The 25,222-nt window shown below is 35.2% G+C and overlaps 1 protein-coding gene across 16 annotated transcripts in view; it reads left to right on the top strand.

The window, feature by feature from the left end:
* The window catches only part of EPHA6 (EPH receptor A6), a 965,948-nt gene that overhangs the window by 816,357 nt on the left and 124,369 nt on the right, over positions 1 to 25,222 (top strand). For all 16 annotated transcript variants that reach the window (XR_008523481.2, XM_063721671.1, XM_063721674.1 and 13 more), the window contains one exon: positions 5,021 to 5,082. Coding sequence is in view for 15 of the 16 variants with exons in the window: in XM_063721671.1 (XP_063577741.1) it covers positions 5,021 to 5,082 (62 nt within the window). In the remaining variant the exon portion in view is untranslated. The remainder of the gene's footprint in view (positions 1 to 5,020; positions 5,083 to 25,222) is intronic.

The following is a 25,222-nucleotide window of genomic DNA, read 5'->3' as shown; positions in this document are numbered from 1 at the left end:
GAAAAATGAGGTTGGTAATTTGATGGGAATAACATTGAATCTGTACATTGCTTTGGGCAGTATGGCCATTTAAATGATATCAGTTCTTCCAATTTGTGAGCTTGGAATGTTTTCCCATTTATTCATTTCATTTCTGATTTATTTCAGCAGTGTTTTGTAGTTCTCTTTGTAGACATCTTTCACTTCCTTGATTAGTTGAAAAACAGGAGATATGGGAATAGGGTGAAGTAAAAGATAAAACTAGAAATGAAGGTAGAGAAGAGATTGTAAATGAACTTAATTACCAAGCAATTTAGACTTTAATTCTGCAATAAACAATGCAGTCTCAAAATAGGGGAATGAGGCATTAGCCCTTTATACTAATTGACTGTTTAACTATTTCTAGTGCCCTTCCTATTATACATCCCATGAGAGCAGAGATCTTATATTGATTGATGATATGTCTCCAGAACCCAGAAGAGTACTTGCTACCTAGTAGGCATTTTTAAAAAATTTTTCGTATCACTGAATGTTCAAAAATAATGATTTTGCAAGAGTTAGCTTACAATGGGGAACCAGATAGGAGCAAAGAAAGCAGTAAAATATTATTGAGCAAGAGAAAGCAAAGGCAGAATATGGGCAGTGGCAATAGATTTTATGTAGAATCAACAGAACTTCATAACTTATGAACTAGAAAGGGTTTAATAAAGTGAGAAGTCCAATGTCACAAAAGGGTTTCAAACCTGGGTAACTAGATGAATGGTGATGTTTTAACAACAAAGGATTATAACAGGAAAAGAAAGTTCAAGGGAAATGTTAAAAGTTTGGATTTGAACTGAATGAGGATGAGATGTATTTTAAACCTGATCTGATAATCATCAGGCAACACCGTAAGAGGAAAACAGTTCTTTAATTTGAGTACTTATGTGAATAAAAACAATGATTTAATATAATATAACTGTGTTCAAATGGCATCATCCATATCTTCTGAGTGCCTTAGAGGCATAAGAATATTTCATTTATTATCAAACCCATTTGAGATTATAATTGTAATTCACTATCTCTACAACAGAAATATGGAAGGTAGAAATAGATTAAATAACTGGTCCAAAGAGTCCTGAATTGCAGCTGGGGGAAAAAAATACAGGCACTCTAACTGTCAGTCTAAGTTATCACCACACATTTTATTGCCTGGTAGACAAAATATAAACTTGATAGTATGTTAAATAACTGAATGATTTAAATCTGTAATAGAGTTTTGAGGTTGTTGAGATTTGTTTTGATTCTTCATTTTACTGACTGCACATTAGAAATTGCCAAACTAATAGAGAATACTACATCCAGTACAAACTCATTTCATTACATGAAAATGTTAAATATCTGTTATCCTCTTATTTTCACAAATATTCTCTGAGGCAAAAAAAAAAAAAAAAAAAAACACAAACAAAAAGATTTCACTGGCAAAATACTTTAACCAAGGGTATCTATGGAACATTTAAAGAATTATTTTGTTTTCTTTAACAAGCAGCATGAGAAAAGTGTAGTCTTATGATTATATAGTTTATCCACACCACCTTTATCAAAATCATCATAAGTATTAGGGAACATTTGAAAAATATATATTGGTCAATATTCCCTTAAAGTCTTAATGTAAGAAAATAATTTTTCTTGTCTATAACAGAAAAGGATGATAAGAGGTTTTTGCAACCCATTGTCTCCAGAATATCAGTAACTGATTTCTTAGAGGATCTTCATTCAAATGCAGTTTAAAATATTCATAACCATTTCTGGGATATTTATGAAGGAAAACCTAAGAAATTCACTTTGTGTGACTTGTAGAAGTATCTTTGAAAGTCTCTTAAATCAAATACATGAGACTTGAAAATGATCTGGGGATTTCAAGAATTGACTAATTCAAGAAGCCTGGTTTGTCCACTGACTTTAGTATGATGCAAATACTAAGATGATTCTGTGATATGAGGCAGAAGGGGTGACTGGCTAAAATTGTACAAAAAGAAATAAGGTATAACATTTTGAAAATTTAGAAAGAGATAATAAATTACTTCCCAATATATCTTCCAAGAGCAATAATGCAGTATATAATTTTTATATATTGGAAAAGACCAAAAAACACTGTTGCCAATAGACTTCTCTCACCTAAAACAGATTTAAAGATTAACATCCTAATTTTCATAGTTTCCCCTGTACTTATCTATTTTCTTGATTATAAAATGTAATAATGGATTGTAAAGTTGCTTATAATCGTCACAGTATGACTAGTTTCTTCCCTGTTGAAAACCAAGACAAATTACAGGCTAGATGGAGCAATAGTAAAAAAAAAAAAAATTCCTTAGTTCAATTAACAGCTGTTCTCATTTGATGCTACTACACAAAATACAAAAGATTAAGAGTTCAAATGTGAAACTTCTAATTCACAGGAAACCAGGGAAGTCTTCATTTGATTTTTTATTATTCTTAATGAGAAGATAGATAGAACTTGTTACTGATGAATTTTAAGATTACCTAAAGTATCTCCCAAAGAGTTATAGGTAGAACTAATTTCGAAGTACTGTATATTCACATAGATCAGATCTTGCTGAAATACTCCAGAGTGACTTTCTTAGGAACTATGAAATCAAGAAAAGTTAACTTGTTTTTATGAAGCACCTACTATGATTAGCTCTATGGCAAGTGACCTTGAGAAACCCAGTAAATGAGGATACAAAGCATTATGGGAAAATAAGAAAGAAAAACAACTTAATATAAAAACAGGCACAACATTTCATAGTGTACACAACAGATGTGATGGAAATGCAACTATGAGAAATATCACTGTGAGAGAATTTTAGGCAAGAGGTGTGTTGTATAAATTCTAAGGGAGTGGGGAGAGACGGTGAGATTAGAGAGAGAAGCAAATTGGGAGATTATCCTGGCAGGTGACTACAAAAGTAAAGGAAGAAGGAGACAGGATTAAATAAATACAAGTACTAATAACAACTGCTAAAGCCATGGATACAAAGGCTAGTTAGGAAAGATGAGGTGCATCACTGGAAAGAATTGACTAACAGGGTGAGACTTGGAGCTTTTATCTATAAGTGCTGTCTGAAAGGCACCTATAGCATAAAGGTTAAGATCTCAAACTCTGAGACAGACTACTTGATACTGCCACTTACCAGCTATTTGACTTTAGACAAGTAGTTTAATTTTCTATCCCTCAATTTCCATATCTGCATAAGAAAAATAATTATGGCATGTAGCAATACAAGTGAAATGCTTGCAAGCTCTTTTTATTCTAATAAGACTGGTATTCTTAAGGGAAGGATAAATGTTTGTTAAAGAAAATAAAAACTAAAAGTATTCCTCTGACAGCAACAGTCAAGACAGATTAAAAAGTTGTGACTCCGCAGGCAGGGGAAGAAGACATCAGCCAGTCATTGTAATAACCCAACTTTTCCCATTAACATTCAAAATCCATCATCACTCAAAATGGAATATTGGTCTCAGAATTTTTATATTTAAGTACAAAAATGACCTTTTATTTTCCCCACCTTGCTACCTCAGTGTTTCTATCAGTCTCCTACCTCCAAGCTCTCTGAAACTATAGCCAAATAAAAGATTTCATGATGCACTTTAAGGTTTAAAACCTGAATTTTCTAGATCCCTGCCCACAAGAGTGCTGACAGTTCATTTGACCTCAATAATTGCTGATAAAGTTCTTTATTCATATTTGGGTAAAATTAATGACTTTGAGGAACATTATAGAATATAAGTTAATATTCACTACAAATGGAAAACTTCCTTGGGCTCTAATTTTATGCATGATAAATTGGGAGCTTTATTAATACATTTAACCTTTAGCACATCTTTATTTAAAATATAGATTCAAATGTAAAGTCTAGCATTTACATACATTGTACTAATTCGTAATAGTCACCGTCACCCTTTCTAACCCACAAGGCTTTGAGTTCATAAAAGGAACATGAATTACAATATCTAATATTTCCACCATTGGTACACATCAGTTCTTTCTAGATCTCCTTTGTGTTTGTAAGGAAACACTGTGCATAGTGCAGATTGAAAAGCTAAAAATTCCAACAAGAAGTGAGAAATACAGAAGTAAAAACTAAATATGTCATACATGCTTATTTCAGGTGAATACCATTTCCCCTGCATCTGAAATGAGTTTATCTTTTTAAACTTGGGCAATTGGGCAGAACAAATGCATTCACTTCTTTGAAATAAATCAGTTATTTATGTCGAATATTCTACCTAACAGAGGTGTATTGGGAGCTATAACAGTGTACCAATTGATATGATAAAAAAGGAAAGAAATTATGTTCAGTTTCTGATCTTATCTTCTATACCAGACTACAAAATCAGAGTTACTTACTTTTCATGTACTGCCATCATTGCTCTGTTGATTAAATCTATGTCCAATGAAGACATAATCAGGAACTATTACAAATCCTACAAGCTCTGTAGCATTCATCAATCTAAAATTTTTCTGCTTAAAGGCCCTTAAAATCAGACTATGACCGATGGTTTATAATTTCTTCAAGAGAATTTATGAGTTTCTCCTTTCTGCTTTGCCTTAGGAATATTTCAGAAATGCCCACTCTAATATAAGTCAGGCAAAATTGCTGTACTGCCTTAGAAGTTGTACGACAACTGCAAAAGCAGCTGTAATAACGGCTTAAATCCTGACTTCAGCTTGTTGATTGTTTTCTAAGGAAAAACTAGAGGACAAAAAGAACATAATCTAAACAAGTGATTGCAGGGCTTTAGGAAAAGAAGTACCTAATTCCTTTGTAATTTATATTGTAATTCATGTCCCTTTTATGAACTCAAAAGGAAATAATGCTATAAAGAAATATAGAGGTGCCTATGTATAATATGAACACGTTTATAGAGGCAGGCTGGAAAATGAAATTCCTATTAATAAAATACAAATAATTTAGTTGCCACAGCTGGGTATCTCTTAACTGCAGCACATATTTCTGTAATTGCTCTAATCCATGTGTATTCTCTTGCTCTTTTGCAGGCAGACCAGTAATGATTGTGGTGGAATATATGGAGAATGGATCCCTAGACTCCTTTTTGCGGGTGAGGTGTTCTTTTTCTGATGGCATTTAAATAAGCTATTCTCAGTTCTATATTTAAATCATTTATCATAAATTAATTTTTGCATAATGTTATTCATGGATTTTCTGTGAAGAATAGCAGTGTTTTCTCTAGGGTGCATTTCCCTGATACTGTGATACATTAGAGTGTTACTAAGCGGGGAGGATGTACACTCAATAACGTAACTGATTTCTCCTATAAATTCACTTGCTATATGTGTGTGTATATATATGTGTGTGTGTATACCAAATGATGTTATCATGAGGAAAGATTAAATGAAACTCAATTGCCTCACAGTCATTAATTTTGCTTTATCACATTTAACTATGTAGTATGATATTGCATGCAGTATCTATAATGCTGAACTCCTTAATTGATCTGTATTTACCAACAATGACTCAAGTTCATTTCAGAAAATGTTCTGTCAACTTTGTCCTTCTTCAGTTCATTTGGCTGACTATTCAGAAAACAAAAGGAGGAGGAATAACACTCCTTTAGCAGAGATTTCTTTTACAAAAACATTATTTTTAAAGTTATTGGTCTTTAAAAGTGCAGTATGTACAAAAAGTCATTTATTATAGATAATGATACAAACATAAACTGAGAAGGCACCAGGAAGTTATATTTCAAGGTGTATTTATAATACATTTAAGATTTGAAAAACCATCATGTGCTATGAAAATATTAATTGATAGTGAAAAAAGTGAAATATAAAAAATAACTGCTATAGTAAATATTTTTCATCCCCAGCAAAGGTCATATATTTGCATGTCACTGTATTTTTAATATCTATCTATCTGCCTGTCTATCTATATATCTATATATAACTGTTTTTCTCACTTACAAAATGTCTGGACTTTGCCACTTGGAATGTTACATTATTTTTCTTCTTCATTTTCATGTGAAAATAAAGCATTCACTTCACTTCATTTTTTACCCCATGTTATGTGAATAAGTTCTGTTTGCATTTCATCTTTCTCTCTTGATCTCATTTTCATTTATTTTTCTTGATTCTGGGCCTTCTTCTTCCAACTGCTCTGAATGCTAGCAGTGATGATATATTTATACTCTGACTGGGCTTGATGTCCAGATTCAATCCTAGAAGCTGAATTCAGCAAAATCATCAAGTTATTATAGAGCAATACAGCTCGTGCAGTGTATACTCTCAACCAAGTGTGTTCTGTAAGGTAAAATGAAATTCAGAGGTGTTTGGGAACATGAACTGTTTGTTCTTCTCTGTAGCCATTCTAAAAATGTGTTATTTTATAGCTTGTGTTCATTTATCCTGTTCTAAATTATTTTAGAATAATTTATCAGGACCACCTATGGTACTTGAAATGCTGTATACTTAGTACTTGAAATGCTGTATACTTAATGTCCTTCCATTATGTTTCTTCAAAAACTCATTTTTATCAGATACATATCAAAATGACTCATCATCTAATGATGCTTGGGTTAGGTTGGTTTTCTTTTTATTTTCTTCTTTTTATTTTTGTATCAGCTGTATCCTAAAGCAGAATATAATGGCAAACAATGTAGCAGATACTCAATCTGAATTGCTGCTAAAAATGGATCAAATGACTACCACAAGCAAATAAGGTGGGAAATATTAGCTTCTCACCTAATTTATATATTTTATTCTGTGGAACAATGAATCAATTAAATGTTATAAAGAAACAATAATATGTTATAAATAAAAGATTTACTTCTAAACATCTTACTACATGTTTAGAAGTGTGTATTTTATGCTTTAAATTTTAAAAACTAATATTTTTCAGCTCTTATTATGCACTATGTATGTAAGACATTATCAGAGATTCTGAATACCTATCTCAGCTAATTTTGGCTCTAGTCATGGACTATGTGACCTTGGGCATGGTATCAAATTCTTTGTACCTCTGTTTACTCATCTATAAAATTCTCTGTACCTCTGTTTACTCATCCATCTCATACAATTATTACAAAGATTGATTGTTGTAAAGCTTGTCGAATAGTGTGTGACATATTGCAGGTGGCAGAGCAAGGATTCAAACTCAAGTCTCTATGACTCAAAAAGCCATGCTCTTATGCATTATGAATTCATTTTATTAGGTTGCTTACTACTTTTCCTTGTAAGTCCACTACCGTCTCCTCATGTGGTCTGTGTCCCCTTTGCACATAGAGTTTCTAAAAGTCACATTATTATAATGCAAAAAAAATCAAATGAATGGAAAAATAGGGTCAATACTTCCAACTTACTCTTCTTTAATGTTCTTACCCTTCTTTGTAATCATCTCTCTTCTTAGAAGCTCAAAGTGCTTTACAAACTTTATGTCAACAGCAGATACTCAACTCCCCATGACAAGCAGAAATAAAATATATAAATATATATAGCCCATACATTCTCAAAAGCAAAGCCATTTTTCAAACTACAACTTTAGAACATAATCACAGTTTATGTGAGCACAAGAAGGAGGAAGTGGCTAAGTGCACTATGTAGTAGGGGAGCCATCCGTGGCTCATAATAGCCTTCTGTGCTTACTGGAAGCAGAAATGATTTCCCTTTGGTCTCCCACACTATTTGAAAACTGCTTCAATTTGTTATTTTATTATGAAGGAGTGGTAGCACTACTAAGTACAAGATTACATCTAGTGTCAGTGCTGGTGGCTGGCTGGCTGTCATATTGCACTGGATTCATCAATCTCATACAATTTGGGATCCTTGTGGACATTCTTCCAGATATATATCGGCAGAGGGGCAGTGTAGTCAACTGTGTGTGTGGGCTTCTGTGTGAAAATATAAGTGTGTGTAGAGAAGGGATGTGTGTGTAACCATGTGTATTTTTAATTTTAAAATTGAATACATTCTGACTTAGCAAGCAAATCATCAGCAGCCTGGCTGCCCAGAAGGCACAACTTCCCCAGTGTGCAGATTTTTTAACTTTTCTAAGCCCATTTGGGGATAGTGGTCAAGGTTACACTTAATTCACACTAGTGTATTTTCTCTAATTTCACTAAAATTCAACTGGTGCAAATTAAGTATAACCTTGACCATTATCCCCATACAGGCTTTTTCCAGCTACACATTTGGATTTCATAAATACTTTTTGTGGCACTTACCTGCAAACCACCTACCTCTAAATTTTAGAAATTCCCATTTTAGAACATTCCAATTAGAACTTCCCATCTTTTAGAACAATATTAATTAGCAATCTAAACTAAGTACAGCTATAGAATACTTTAACTTTGAAATGCCACATGTCAACCACAAAAAAATTCCTTTGTTTTATAACATTTGTTGAATGTTAATTTATCATATTGCAAAATTCAGTTATACCAAAATATAATACTAAATATACTACTGGTTTCAGTGCAAGATGGTGTGTTCATGAGAGAAAAGGTATACTTACTTTTTTTTATTTTTGAGACAGAGTCATCTTGCTCTGTCGCCAGGCTGGAGTGCAGTGGCACGATCTAGGCTCACTGCAACCTCTGCCTCCCGGGTTCAAGTGATTCCCCTGCCTCAGCCTCCCAAGTAGCTGGAACTACAGGTGTGCACCACCACACCCAGCTAATTTTTTTTTTTGGTATTTTAGTAGAGACGGGGTTTCATCATGTTGGCCAGGATGATCTCGATTTCCATATCTCATGATCCGCCTGCCTTGGCCTTCCAAAGTGCTGGGATTACAGGCGTGAGCCACTGTGCCTGGCCTATACTTATATTTTTTACAATGCAAATCACTTAGGCAAATAAGAAAGGGGGTCATCTATAAACCAAAAATCTAGGAGAAATTAATAAAGAAAGCAAGAAGGATTTAATTAAGTAAGGAAATCAGCTCAAAATATGCTCAGGGAAAGAGGGCTGGGAGCAAGAAAAGTGAGTAGAAGGTGGTGCTATCAATTGAAATAAATATACAGAGGAAGAACAGGATGGACTGGTAGTTGGAAGGAAATGGTAAGTTTAATTTTGGTCATTTTGCATTTGAGATGTCTGTGGAACATCCACTGAAAATGTTCAGTGGGTGGGGACCAAGATGGCTGACTAGAAGAAGCTATGGTGTGTGGCTCTTACAGAGAGGAATGAAAGAGGTGAATAATACAGAACCTTCAACTGAAACATCCAGTACTTGCACTGGGACTGATCAGGGAAACAGTTTGACCTACAGAGAATGGAGAAAAGAAGGTCAATGACCCACCCAGGAGCAACACAGAGCAACGGGAACCTCCCCTACCCTGGGAAGTAGTTAGTGAATGTGTGACCCCAGGAAACCACACTTCTCCCATGGATTTTTGCAATTCTTGGGTCAGGAGATGCCCCTGTGAACCCACTCCACCAGGGTCTTCAGTCTGATACACAGAACTGTGTGAAGTCCTGGCAGAGAAGCTTTTCAGATTCACAGAGTCCTGGGAGCTTTATATACATGGACTCTGGGGTCCCTGGCAAATGTGACAGCAACTCAGGCAAGGTGATAAGTTGGACTTCCATACATAGCCCTGAAAACGGAGCTGAATCCAGAGGGCAGAGCAGCATCGGTCTGCAGGCCCCACCTCCACAGTACCCTACAGGATAAGACCTACTGGCTTGGAATTCCAGCCAACCCCTGGTGACATTGTTGTACCTACCTGGGACAGGATAGAGTTCCTGGAGGGAGGGGCAGGCCTCCATCTTTATTCTTTGGACAACTTAGCCATTTCAGTCTCTGGGCTTTGGAGAGTCCAAATTGACCAGGGATAGAAGGGATCCCCCAACGCAGCACATCTGCTCTACCAAAACATGTCCAGATTGCCTCTTTAACCAATGTATTCCTCCTCACTGGTGGGGCATCTCAACTGGGGCCTCCAGCCACCCCCTCCTGTGTTCTCCAGCCCAACAGAGATTTGAATTCTCCCTGGTATGGAGAGCCCAGAAAGGGGTGGGCCGCCATCTTTGCTGTCCTGCAACTTAGTGGTTCTAGCTTCCGGGCTTTGGAGAGCCCAAGCTGACCAGGAGCAGAAGCAGTACCCCAGCAGGACACAGCTACTCTACAAAAAAGTGACTGGACTGCTTCTTTAAGAGTGTACCTAATCCCAATCCTCCTGACTGGGTGAGATATCCCAAGCAGGGTCTCCAGCCACCTTCTACAAGTGTGTTGGAACTGGCAACAGATCCATACCTCCCTGGGACAGAGCTCACAGAGGAAGGGCCATCTTTGCAGTTTCACAGCCTTCACTGGTGATACCTTCAGGTACTGGAAAATCCAAGGCAAGCAGGCACTGGAGCAGACCCCCAAAAATTATAGCAGCCCTATAGGAAAGTGGCCAGACCATTAAAAGGAAAAAATAAATAAATCCAAAGGTCAGCAACCTCAAAGATTGAAAATGGAGAAGCCCACAATGATGAGAAAGAATCAGTGCAAGAACACTGAAAACTCAAAAAGCCAGAGTGTCCTCTTTCCTCCAAATGACCACATTACTTCTGCAGCAAGGGTTCAGAACTGGCCTGAGGCTGAGATGGCTGAGATGACAGAATTAGGCTTCCAAATGTGTCTAAGAAAATCTTCACTGAGCTAAAGGAACATGTTCTAACTCAATGCAAGGAAGCTAAAAATCATGATAAAACATTGCAGGAGCTGACAGTCAAAATAGCCAGTATAGAGAACATAACTGAACTGATTGATAGAGCTGAAAAACACAATAAAAGAATTTCATAATGTAATCACAAGTGTTAATAGCAGAATAGACCAGGTAGAGGGAAGAATCTCAGAACTTAAAGATTGGGTTTCTGAAATAACACTGGTAGACAAGAATAGAGAAAAAAAAAATGAAAATGAATAAACAAAACCTCCAAGAAATATAGGATTATGTAAAAAGACCAAATCTACAACCGATTGGTGTACCTGAAAGAGATGAGGAGAATGGAACCAATGTAGAAAACATATTTCAGAATATCATCCATGAGAACTTACCCAACCAAGATAGACAGGCCAAGATTCAAATACAGGAAAGGCAGAGAACCCCAGTAAAATACTTGATGAGAAGATTATCCTCAGGACACATAATCATCAGATTCTCCAAGGTCAAAATACAGGAAAAAATGTTAATGGCAGTCAGAGAGAAGGGCCAGATCACCTACAAAGGGGAGCCCATCAGACTAACAGAGAACCTTTTAGTAGAAACCTTATAAGCCACAAGACACTGGGGGCCAATACTCAACATTGTTAAAGGAAAGAGATTCCAACCCAGAATTTCATATCCATTCAAACTAAGCTTCATAAGAAAAGGGAAATAAGGTCCTTTTCAGACAAGTGAATGCTGAGGGAATTCATCACCACTGGACCTGCCTTATAAGATCTCCTGAAGGAAGCACTAAATGCAGAAAGGAAAAACTATTACCAGCCACAACAAAAAATGCAATGAAATACACAGAACAGTGACACTGTAAATTAACCACATAAACAAGTCTGCAAAATAATTAGCTAGCATCACGATATCAGGATCAAATCCACACATAACAATACTAATCTGAAATGTAAATGGGCTAAGTGCCTCAATTAAAAGATACAAAATGGCAAGCTGGATGAAGAACTAAGATCTATTGATATGCTGTCTTCAAGAGACCCATCTCGCAGTAACACACGTAGGCTCAAAATAAAGGGATGCAGGAATATTTACCAAGCAAATGGACAACAGAAAAAACCAGGGTTGCCATCCCAGTTTTTGACAAAACAGACTTTAAACCAACAAAGATCAAAAAAGACAAAGAAAGATATCACATAATGGTAAAGGGTTCAATTCAACAAGATGAGCTGACTATCCTAAATATATATGCACCAACACAGGAGCACTTAGTTTCATATAGCAAGTTATCAGAGACCTTGAAAGAGACTTAGACTCCCACACAATAATGGTGGAAGACTTTAAAACCCCACTGTGAATATTAGACAGATCATCAAAATAGAAAATTCACAAAGATATTCAGGACCTGAACTCAGCTCTGGATTGAATGGACTTGATAGATATCTAAAGAACTCTCCACTCCAATGCAACAGCATATACATTTTTCTCATCACCACATGGCACTTACTCTAAAATTGATCACATAATTGGAAGTAAAACACTCCTCAGCAAATGCAAAAGAACTGATATCATAACATTCTCTCAGACCACAGCACAATCAAATTGGAACTCAAGACTAAGAAATACACTCAAAACCATACAATTACATGGAAATTGTATAACCTGCTCCTGAATGACTTTTGGGTAAATAATGAAGTTAAGGCAGAAATCAAGAAGTTCCTTGAAACTAATGAGAATAAATATACAATGTGCCAGAATCTCTGGGATACAGCCAAGGCAATGTTAAAAGGGAAATATTTAGCACTAAATGCCCACCTCAAAAATCTGGAAAGAACTCAAGTCATCAACCTAACATCAAAACTAAAAGAATGAGAGAACCAGGAGCAAACAAATCCCAAAGCTAGCAGAGGATGAGAAATAACTAAGATCAGAGCTGAGCTAGAGAGAAATGAAAAATGATTGAAAAGCTCAACAAATCCAGGTGCTGGTTTATTTAAAAATTGACAAAATAGATAGACTGCTAGCTAGACTAATAAAGAAGAAAAGAGAGAAGATTCAAATAACACAATCAGAAATGATAAGGGAGATATTACCCCACAGAAATATAAGCAACAATCAGAGAATACTATAAACACCTCTATTCACATAAATTTGAAAATCTAGAAGAAATTGATAAATTCCTGGACACATGCACCCTCCCAAGACTGAACCAGGAAGAAATTGAATCTCTTAACACACCAATAACAAGTTCTGAAATTAAGGCAATAATAAATAGCTTTCCAACCCATAAAAGCCCAGGACCAGATGGATTCACAGCTGAATTCTACCAGATGTACTAAGAAAAGCTGGTACCATTCCTACTGAAACAATTCTAAAAAATTGAAAAGGAAGGACTCCACCATAACTCATTCTATGAGGCCAGCATCTTCCTGATACCAAAACCTGGCAGAGATACAACAAAAAAGAAAACTGCAGGCCAATATCCTTGCTAAACATCAATGCAAAAATCCTCAACAAAATACTGGCAAACTGAATCCAGCAGCACATCAAAGAGCTTATCCACCATGATCAAGTAGTGGTGATCATCCCCAAGGCGCAAGATTGGTTCAACATATGTAAATCAATAAATGTGATTCATAACATAAACAGAACTAAAAACAAAAACCACATAACTGTCTCAATAGATGCAGAAAAGGCTTTTGATAAAATTCAACTCCTTCATGTTAAAAACTCTCAATAAACTAGGTATTGAAGGAATATGCCTCAAAATAGTAAGAGCCATTTGTGACAAACTGATAGCCAACATCATACTGAATGGGCAAAAGCTGGAAACATTGCCCTTGAAAAAGGGCACAAGACAAGGATGCCCTATCTCACCACTCTTATGCAAAATAGTATGGAAATTCTATTCAGAGCAATCAGACAATAGAAAAAAGAGGGGGGGCATCCGGATAGGAAGAGAGGAAGTCAAACTTATCCCTGTTTGTAGATTACATGATCCTATATCTACAAAAGCCCATTGTCTCAGCCCAAAATTTTCTTAAGCTGATAAGCAACTTCAGCAAACTCTCAGGATACAAAATCAATGTGGAAACATTACGATCATTCCTGTACACCAACAACAGTCAGGCCAATAGCCAAATCACACAGGAACCAAATTCACAATTGCCACAAAAAGAATAAAACACCTAGGAATACATCTAACAAGGGAAGTGAAAGATCTCTACAAAGAAAACTATAAACCACTACACAAAGAAATCAGAGATGACACAAACAAATGGAAAAACTTTCCATGCTCATGGATAGGAAGAATCAATATTGTTAAAATGGCCATACTGCCCAAAGCAATGTATAGATTCAAAGCTATTTCCCTAAAACTACCATTGGCATTCTTCACAGAACTAGAAAGAACTATTTTAACATTCATATGGAACCAACAAAGAACCCAAGTAGTCAAGGCAATCCTAAGCAAAAAGACCAAAGCTGGAGGCATCATGCTACTCAACTTCAAACTATACTACAGGACTACAGTGAGCAAAATAGCATGGTACTGGTACAAGAACAGACACATAGACCAGTGGAACAGAAGAGAGAACACAGAAATAAGACTACACACCTACAGCTATCTAATCCTTGACAAACCTGACAAAAACAAGCAATGAGGAAAAGATTTCTCTATTCAATAAAGGGTACAGGTATAACTGGCTAGCCATATGCAGAAAATTGAAACTGGACACTTTTCTTACACCATATACAGAAATTAACTCAAGAAGGATTAAAGAGTTAAGTGTAAAACCTAAAACTAAAAACCCTGGAAGACAACCTAGGTAATACCATTCAGGAGATAGGCACGGCAAAAAATTTTACAATGAAGATACCAAAATAATTGCAACAAAAGCAAAAATTGACAAATAGAATCTAATCAAACTAAAGAGCTTCTACATAGCAAAAGAAGCTATTAACAGAGTAAATGGACAACCTACAGAATGGGAGAAAACTTCTGCAAACTATGCATCTGACAGAGGTCTAATATCCAGCATATATAAGGAACTTAAACAAATTTACAAGAAAAAAGCAAACAACCCCATTAAAAACTGGACAAAGGACATGAACAGACATGTAAAAGGAGACATACATGTGACCAAGAAGTATATGAAAAAAACTCAGCACCACTGATCATTAGAGAAATGCAAATCAAAACCACAATGAGTTACCATCTCACACCAGTCAGAATGGCTATTATTAAAAAGTCAAAAAATAATAGATACTGGCAAGGTGGTGGAGAAAAAGCAATGGCTATACACTGTTGGTAGCAGTGTAAATTAGTTCAATCATTGTAAAAGACAGTGTGGCAATTCCTCAGAGACCTAAAGACAGAAATAACATTTGACCCAGCAATCCCATTACTGAGTATATACCCAAAGGAATAGAAATCATTCTATTATAAACACACATGCATGCATATGTTCATTGCAACACTATATGAAATTGCAAAGACATGGAATCAACCCAAATGCCCATCAATGATAGACTGGATGAAGAAAATATGGTACATATACACCATGGAATACTATGCAGTCATGAAAAATAGTGAGATCATGTCCTTTGCAGGCACAAGGATGGAACTAGAGGCTGTTATCCTTAGCAAACTAACACGGGAACAGAAACCAAGCACTGCACGTTATCATTTATAAGTGAGAACTAAATGGTGAGAACACAAGGACAACACATAGAAGGGAACAACACACACTGGGGCCTCTCAGAGAGTGGAGGGTGGGGGGAGGGAGAGGATCAGGAAAAATAACTAATGGATGCTAGACTTAATACCCGAAGGGTGAAATAATCTGTACAACAAACCCCCATGACACAACCATTTAAGAAACCTGCACATCCTGCACATGTACCCCTGAACTTAAAATAAAAGTTTTGAATTTCTTTTTTAAAAAAGGAAATGTCCAGACAGCAATTTAAAATACAAATCTGATGCTCAGTGGAAAAATCTTGGCTAAAGTTGAACATCTGGAACTTGGTAGCATAAAGGTAGTTACTAAATGCAAACCATGATATTTCCTAAGAAGAAAGTTGAACCAGGGTGGAACTTTGTGCCATACCAATCTGAAAGGCCCCATGGATGGAATGCCCAAAGGTAACTAGGCAAGAGTGGGCAAAGAGGAAAAAGGAAGGAGAGAAAAACATGAAGTCCCCAAACCCAAGGGAATACAGCTTTTAAGTCAGAAGCATATAACCAATTGTGACAAATTCAGGAGAGGAATTCTGAAAGAAACAGAGAAACATCTATAGGATTTAGCACATAAGAGGGACTCAGTGTTCTCAACAAGAGCGCTTTCAATGGCCTGGTCCCAAGCAGAAGCCAGAATGCAGAGAGCAAAAATGAGAATGAACAACTGACAGGAATTTGTAGGTGGAGATGATTCCTTTGGGAACAGGTGGGTGAGATGTCAAGGCAAGCAATAAATCAAATGCTAGTATGCTAGTAGACCAAAATATAAGAAAAATCAAGGATTTCTGTTCAATTTTTTTATTTTGATAAAATACACATAACATAAAATTTACCATCTTAACCATTTTTAAGTGCACAATTCAGTGGTATTAAGTACATTCATATCATTGTGCAAATATCACCAGTATCCATCTGCAGAACTCTATCTAGCAAAACTGAAATGCTGTACTCATTAAGTAATTAAACTTTCCCACTTCTTTAAAATCATTAAACTCCCCACTTCTCCCTTCCCCCAGTCCCTGGAAAACAGCATTCCGCTGTCTGTCTCTATGAGTTTGACTACTTTTAGTATCTCATATAAGTGAAATCATATAGTATTTGTCTTTTGTGATTGGCTTATTTCACTTAGCATAATGACCTCAAAGTTCAGTCATGTTGAAGTGTATGTCAGAATCTCCTTTCTTTTTAAGGATAAATGATATTCCATTGTATGTACATGCCACATTTTGCTTATCCATTCATCTCTTAATGGATACTTGGATTGCTTTCATGCTTTAGCTATTGTGAAGAATGCTACTATGAGAATAGATGCAATTTGACACCCTACTTTCCATTCATTTGAGTATATATCCAGAAATGGGATTACTGGATAATATTTTAATTCTATTTTTAACTTTTAGGGGAACCACCATACTGTTTTCTGTAGTGGCTATGTCATTTTACATTCCTACCAACAGAGTACAAGAGTTTCAATTCCTCTGTATTCTCACTAACACATGTTATTTTCTGATGTTTTTGTTTGTTTTATGTTTGTTGTTATAATGGCCATTCTGATGGATGTGAAGTGGTGTCTCAATGAAGTTTTAATTTCTGTAATGATTTGTGGTTTTCAGGATCTTTTCAGTGCTTATTGGCCATTTGTATATCTACTTTATAAAAGTATCTATTCAAGTCCATTTTCCATTTTTGAATCAGGTTGCTTGATTTTTTTTGTTGAATTTTAGGAGTTCTCTGTATAGGTTGGATATTATTCCCTTAGGAATGTATGATTTACAAGCATTTTCTCCCATTCTGTGAGTTGCCTTTCTACTCTGCAGATAATGTTTTTTGATGCACAAAAGTTTTTAAGTTTCATGTAGCCCAGTTTGTCAGTTTTTTCTTTTGTTGCCTGTAGCTTTGGTATCATATCTAAGAAATCATTGCCAAATCTAATGTTATGAAGCTTTTGCACTATGTTTTCTTCCAAGAGTTTTATAATTGGAGGTCTTACATTTAGGTCTTTGATGCATTTTGAGTTAATTTTTACATATGTTTTAGGTAAAGATTTAACTTCATCATTTTGCATGTTGATATTCAGCTTTCATGATATTCAGCTTGCATGTTGATATTTCATCATTTATTGAAAAGACTGTACTTTCCAAATTTAATAATCTTGGCACCCTTTTCAAAAATTGTTTGACCATTGTATTAGTCCCTTCCTGCTTGTATAACAATATAACACAGATTGGATAATTCATAAATAATAGAAATTTATTTCTCACAGTTCTAGAAGCTGAGCAGTCCAAGCGTAAGGGTAATGGCTTACTATCTGCTTCCAAGATGGCATTTTCTTGCTGCATTCTCATATGACAGAAGAGACAAAAGCTGTGTCCTCACATGGTGGAAGAGCAGAAGAGCAAAAAGGGCAAAAAGGGGCTAGGACCCTCCTTTCACCCTCTTTTACAATAGCACTAATCCCATTCATGAGGATTGAGTGTTCATGACTTAATCATTTACCAAAAGCCCAACTCTTAATACTATCACATTAGGTATTAGATTCCAGCATATGAATTTGGAAAGGACACATACATTCAAGCCATAGCAGTCATACATGAAAAGGTTTATTTCTGGGCTCTCTAATCTATTCCATTGGTCAATATATGTGTCTTTATGCAAATACCACAATATTTTTGATTATTGTAGCTTTATACTAAGTTTTGAAATCAGGAAATGTGAATCCTCCAGCTTTGCTCTTCTTTATTGGTTATTTAAGGTCCCTTGAAATATAACGTGAATGTGAATTCTAGGGTGGACTTCTGTGTTTCTGCCAAAAAAAAAAGTTGTTGTTGGAATTCTGTTAGTTATATTGAATCGAAGTGGTGAAAGTGCCATCCTGGCCCTGTTCATTATCTCAGAGGAAAAACTTTCAATTTGTAACTGTCGAGTATGATGTTCACTGTGGGTTATATAAACATACATATAGCTTTTATTATGTCAAAGTAATTTTCTTTTATTCCTAGCTTGTTGAGTGTTTTTATCATGAAACTGTGATGAGTTCTGTCAAATTTTTTCTTCTTCACCAATATAGATCATTGTGGAGCTCTTCCCCCTTCATTCAGTTAATATGGTGTATTACATTGACTGACTTTCATATTTGAACCATCCTGACATTCAAATTATTAATTTGAATTAATTCCATTTGGCCATGGTGTATAATACTTTTAATATGCTGCTGAATTCCATTTGCTAGTATTTTCTTGGGGATTTTTTCATGAATGGTTAAGGGATATTGGTCTATAGTAATGTGGGGGTTTTTTGTAGTGTCTTTGTCTGGCTTTAGTATCAAGATAAAGTTCATGGAATGAATCAAAATGTCTCTCTCCTCTTCAATTTTTTAGGATGAAGTTTGAGGAGGATTTGTGTTCATTCTTTAAATGTTTGGTAGACTTCACCCATAAAGCCATTATCATCAGGTCCAAGGATTTTCTTTATCAAGAGATTTTTTATTACTAATTTAATCTTCTTACTAGTTATAGGTCTATTCATGTTTTTTATTTCTTCATCATCTAGTCTTGATAGGTTTTGTGTTCCTAGGAATTTTTCCATTTTATTCAGGTTATCTAATTGTTCCCATATAATCATTTATAGTACTGTCATAGTCCTTTTTATTTCTGTAGAATTGGTAGTAATATTGCACCTTCATTCTGGTTTTAGTAATTTCAGTCTTCTCTTCATTTTCTTGGTCAATCTAGATAAAAGTTTGTTAATTTTGTTGTTCTTTTGGAAGAACCAACTTTTGATTTTGTGGATTTTCTCTATTGTTTTTCTATTCTCTATTTTATTTATCTTTCTTCTAATTTTTATTTCCTTATTTTTGTTACCCTTGGGTTTAGTTTGTTCTTCTCTTGTTCCTTACGTTGTTAAGGTAGGTTGTTGTTTTGAAATCTTCCTCTTTTTCAATACAGACATTTATAGCCACACATTTCCTCCTTGGCTCTGCTTTGGATGTGTGTCCTACAAATTGTAATATGAGGTACTTTCATTTTCAGTAGTCGCTAAGTGTTTTCTAATTTTCTTTGTAATTTCTTCTTTGATCCGTTGGTTGAGAGTTTATTGTTTATACATAAATTTATGGACTTTTCTGTTTTTCTCCTGTTATTTACTTCTTACTTTATCTGTTGTAGTCAAAGAACATACTTTGTATGAAATCTACTATTTGAAATCTCTTGATACTTAAATTTATTGTCTAACATATGGCTTATCAAAGAAAATATTCCACATGAAATTTTGTTCTATTTTTCTTGAGTATAGTGTGTACTTCTGTTAGATCTAGTTGGTTTATTGTGCCGTTCAAGTCCTTTATATTCTTATCTTCTCTCTGGTCGTTCTATTTTTCAGAGTGGGATTTTGAAATGTTTGTCTGTTTCTCCCTTCAATTCTGTCAATTTTTGTTTCATATATTTTGATGGTCTGTTGTTAGTTATGTTAATGTTTGTAATTGTTGTGTCTTAAAATCAAGGGTATTTTTAAAATAGATGACAATTTGACTATGAATACACTGAAAAAGAAGAAGGGGGAATTTAAAAACTTGATAAAACAAAAGATTTAAGGAGATGAAAAGGTATAAAATCAAGGAACCTAGTGGAGGATTGACTTTGGAGAGTAGAAGCCTCCACATCTCCCGAGACGGGAGTGTTGTGACTCTAGATAGCTTTATGAGGAACATGCATAAATTGAAGGAAATGATGCCTGATTCTATTGCATTTCTACACAACGTAGTAGAAGAGTTTTTATGGGAATTTGAGGACAAACTTTCCTTTAAGGTGAATATTTGGAATAATTATTGAAATTAAAAAGAAAAGTAGTAGATCATGAAAATGCTGGACCATGAAGAGCAAGTTCTACTACTGTTTTTTCAAGGCCCCAGCAGGTGCAACCAACCAAAAATCTTTATCAAAGTTATTAATTGTATGCAATGTAAGTATCCAGGAGAGATGATCTTTTGGCCTATTGGCCCAATTATATGTGCTAGTTGTATATATTTTTTCCCCAAACTTGCCAGCCCTCATCTTGGTCCTGGAGAAAAATAATTAACTAATCATGCTGAACATTCAGCTGATGCTGAAGAACATAAATGTGTTATGGCAGTGATGTGCATGCTTATGTGATTTTCTACATGAACACTCAACTCCCCAAATGTAAGAGTGAAGATAATAGACACTATGGTTTGTAGAGCATGTACAAAAGAAAAACAAGGATGCCAAAAGGGAGCTGAGGATGGTAGTGAAGGGATCATTCAGGTAACAGACCATGAGTCCAGGCTAGATAAAGAAGGACATAAAGAGTCTAATAGACTAGAAATAATCGAAAGTATATGGGCTAGAAGTCTTTATTGCATAGACGAGAAAGTATAGTTTTGTATGAGGGTAAGAGAGGAAGGGAAAGAAGAATGTGGCCAGAAAGTAGGGTACTGGCAGTAGTGTGCTAAAGCCAGATCATACCAGTTTGCAAGAGCTGGTTGATAAACTGTTAGTAGCGTAAAATTTGCTATGTTGGGAGTATTTACACCACAGGAATTGGCAAATGCTACAAATCAGGGCTTTCTGGCTTATTTTTCTCTAGAGAGCAGGTTTACCACCGTAATACTAGGTTGATGTTTAAGATTTCTAAAGTGAGGCAGTTTTAGAAATGACAACTTCCAGATGTCCATTTGGGAGTCTGTGGCTGAAGTAAAGATGAGATTAATATACCTAATAAACTAATGTAACTAACATTTACATGTGCTTTCTATGGGTCAGGCATTATTCCAGTCCCATGCATTAGCTCACTTATTGTTTACAACAGCACTGTGAAGTAGTTATTACCACTACCCTCATTTTACCAGTGACAAAACTGAGGCAAGGTAAGTTAGGTGACTTGCCCAATGTCAAACAGCTGATAAATCATTTATTCATCTGTTATGCAAATATGTATTGACAGACTACAGTAGGCCAGGTGCTTTTCTGGATCCTGGAATACAGAAGTAAGCAAAAGAGAAATAAAAAATTTAGGGGGTAGAGAAATAAGAATTCAGCAAAATATATGGTAAGTCAGATGGTATTATTGCTGTGGAGAAAAATAAAGCAGGGAAAAGACAAGTGGAGTTGAGAGTGGGTTTCAGGATTACATTGAGTGGCAGAGAAGGTCTCACTGAAACATGGCATTTGAGTAAAGATTAGAAGAAGGTAAGGGAGCAAATAAAGTGGATACCTGAGGGAAAATATTTCAGGGAAGAGTAATAGCAAGTGCCAGTTCTCTGAAGCAGGGGGCATTTTATTTCTATAGAACTGCAAATAAGTATTTATGCTTGATGAACATAATGCCTGTTTTTCCTAAAACAATGCCAAATTATGCATGTTGTCCCTTCACAATTATTTGCATGAGCCTTTTACTCTGCAGTTAGAATAATACAATATATAGTCACCCTATCATTATGGCTAGAGAGGATTATGTAAGAAGAATGGTAAAAGATAAAGTCAGAGCAGATGGAGACAGAAAGGGAAACATCTCTTGGACAGCAATGATTCTCATATTTGGCTATATATTACAATAATTTAAATTTGAAGACCTTTTAAAAATCTCAAGTTCCAGGCTTTACCCCAGACCAGTGAAATCAAAATCTCTTGGGATGGGACATATGCATCAATATTTGTCAAAAGTTCCCCCAGTTGAGTCCAATATGCAGCCAAGTTGGAAAACTACTGAAATGAGGCATAGCAGGCCACTATAATGACTTTGACTTTTCTCTGAGTACTATGGGAAGCCACTGTAGTCTTTGGAATAGAGGCATAGCACGATGACCTAAGTACTATATTTTATAAGGATCACTCTTGTTGCTGTATTGAGAAGAGACCACAGTGTGGCACAAATAGATGCAGGGAAATTAGGAGGCTTTTGCCATAATCCAGGTAAGAGATAATGATGCTTTAAACTAGGATCGTTGCAGTGGAGTTTATGGGAAATGGTCAAAGTCTATGATGTATGTTAAAAGTAGAGCCAATAGGATTTGCTGATGGATTGGATAAAGTGTATAAAAGAAAGAGAAAATCAAGGACAACATTTACGTACAAAATAAGTTCAATGATAGGCAATAACTGTTTCCTAAGGCTATTGCACTATAGTATTAAATGGCTAATAGACAAAACTCCTAGAACAGTGTCTGCCACATAATCAGGTATTCATAAGGTCATCTATTATTATTATATTTCAGAAGATACCACTAAGAGTCATGAAATTGTCTGTTACTTCCTGATCTGTTTTTTCAGGTGGCTAAAAATAGTTTCAATTTTTACCATTAAAAAATGTAGATATACTTCAGGAATATGAGTATTGAAATAACATATATAAGTGCATATCAGCATTTCAAAAGCAATGTGAGACATTTGAAGATTTTCCTTGAGCAAATGCGAAGCAAATATTAATTTAAAAATTAAAGAGATCTTTTAAATATTTATGTACTCAAATTATAAATCTGGTAAAGATGGCATTTCACCTTATACTAGTTATTTATTAATAATGAGAACTGTATTTTATTAGCACACTTTTCTTGTAAATTGTGTGCATGTGGTTATATTTGTGCTGAGGTAGAAGAGTGAAATTAATCTAAATAACACTCATTTTATATTCAGCAGTGGAAAAGAAGAAAATTGCATTTACCCACCAATAACTGTTTGTCTGTTTATTTATTTATTTATTTGGAGCCTTTGTTGCCCAGGCTGGAGTGTAGTGGCGTGATCATAGTTCACCACAACCTCAAACTCCTGGGCTGGAGATTCTCCCAACTCAGCCTCTCGAATAGCTGGGACCACAGGCATACACCACCGTGCTAGCTAATTTTTTTATTTTTGTAGAGATGGGGTCTTACTATGTTGCCCAGGCTTGTCTCAATCTCCTGGCCTCAAATGATCCTCCTGCTTCAGCCTCCCAAAATGCTGAGATTAGAGATGTGAGCCACCATGCCTGGCCAACTGTTTTTAAGCCATAAAAATTATAGTTGAAACACACTTTAATTACATTTTTAAGAGAAAAATAGGTTAAACTTCATGCAGTAGAATGTTATCATTTACTACACTTGTGTCAGCTTAATGCTAAATACTATTCTAAAAATAATGTGACATCAGACATGCACATATATGAGAGCATGGTGTGCTTAGAACCATGCATATGGTATGGATGAGTGAACATTTTTTTGTAAATTAGGAGTTTCAGCAGCAATATTCAATAGCATGAGTATACCTCTTTAAACATTGTATTAACTGATACCATGAAATTATAATGTATAATTCTCATTAATTCTTCTTTTGCATACAAAACTTGACATTGATCTTTTGATTGTATATAATTTAAAATTATACTTATATATAAAGAAATTCTATGTATTTTTCCTGAATTCCTCTATGGTCACTCCTGTGCCTGTGTTTGTACCATTTATGAGATATTGGATTTACAGAACTGAATATTAAACCCTAAATTTATAATTCTCAACCATGCCCAATAACCAGAATCACCATCTTAGAGAGACTTCACCAGATACATATACAGACACACACAGATATGGTCTGCAAAAGCTTTCCTGGATTATTCTGATATGCTCTAATGATGCTTCATCAAGATGATGGCACTTTGTGACACCCTGCCCCAAATAATAAGTTTAAGTTTAATTTTGACTTTGTATAAATATAGCACACAGTAACTAGTATATATTACTTTCATATAAATCTAAGCAGAAGTTATTTTGAACAAAGCAAATTCAGTAGTAACCTTTGTAAATGAAAGCTATATTATATTCAGATTCATTTTTAGCTCTTAACATGTAATTCTGAAATCCAACCACCATGTTTCACAAATCCATATCTACTTGTGTTCTTCCTAGGTTTTTAGGTGTATTAGAAATGACATTTTTAGTTTTCTTATTATTGAAATTACTGATTTCACTCTTGGTGGCCTGTCTCAACTACAACTAAAAATATAACTGTGCCTAGCAGAAGTTCAAAATGTATGATGACTACAAGAGAAAGATCTTTGAAGGATTTGTTAAGTTAAATTACAATAAGATTTTCAACTGGGAAGACCACAAGAACCAAGACAATTTTCAATAAAAAGGAGATAGTTACTTATTTATTTGGTGGTTATTTTAAAAACAAGAGTGATTTGGTGTTTTCAAATCTATAAATAATCCCAGACATTTCTTTTTCAAATTCAGCATTATTTTATAAAGTCATAGTATAGTCACCTTTTTGATTTAGAAACATATAAAAACTGAAATTTAACTTTAAACTTAAGTTATAGAAGTAATCCTCCAAGGACTGTTTTCTGCAAAGTCATTTATAAATCAATTGTTCAGAACTTAAAATGCATTTTTCCATAAATATTTCTTTTAAAGACATTGCTGAAGTCCCTGGGCAGACTTATAGAAGCCTCTTTAACACAGACTATAGCTAAAAGATGAAACATCCAATAGGAAAGAGGCCTGGAAGTTTCCTTCAAAATGGGGAAAGTGTGTTTCCCTTCCCTCTACGTGATTTGCCCTGGGCAAGAATTTTAAGGAAATTTTTCTATGTGTCTCTACCTATTTCTTCATGTCTTCCTTCCAAGTCCTCAAATATAAAACTTTTATTGTGAGAAATCACATGTGGTAGCACTTCTTCATCCCCTCTTGCCTGAGTTTAGGTCTTTTTCCACCTTATAAAATCACCTGTAACCTGGACTGTCATCCCATCCTAATCTCAGTTTCCATTTTCTCATTGGCACAAATCTTAGCTGGATATAAAGTTAGATTGATTTATGCGAGTATGTGACTCACAAATACTATTCTAATTTCTCCAGATG

This window comes from Pongo abelii, chromosome 2, assembly GCF_028885655.2.
Source record: "Pongo abelii isolate AG06213 chromosome 2, NHGRI_mPonAbe1-v2.0_pri, whole genome shotgun sequence".
Classification (NCBI taxonomy): domain Eukaryota; kingdom Metazoa; phylum Chordata; class Mammalia; order Primates; family Hominidae; genus Pongo; species Pongo abelii.
The sequence above is the reverse complement of the archived record's forward strand: the minus strand, read 5'-3'. Positions and strand labels throughout refer to the sequence as shown.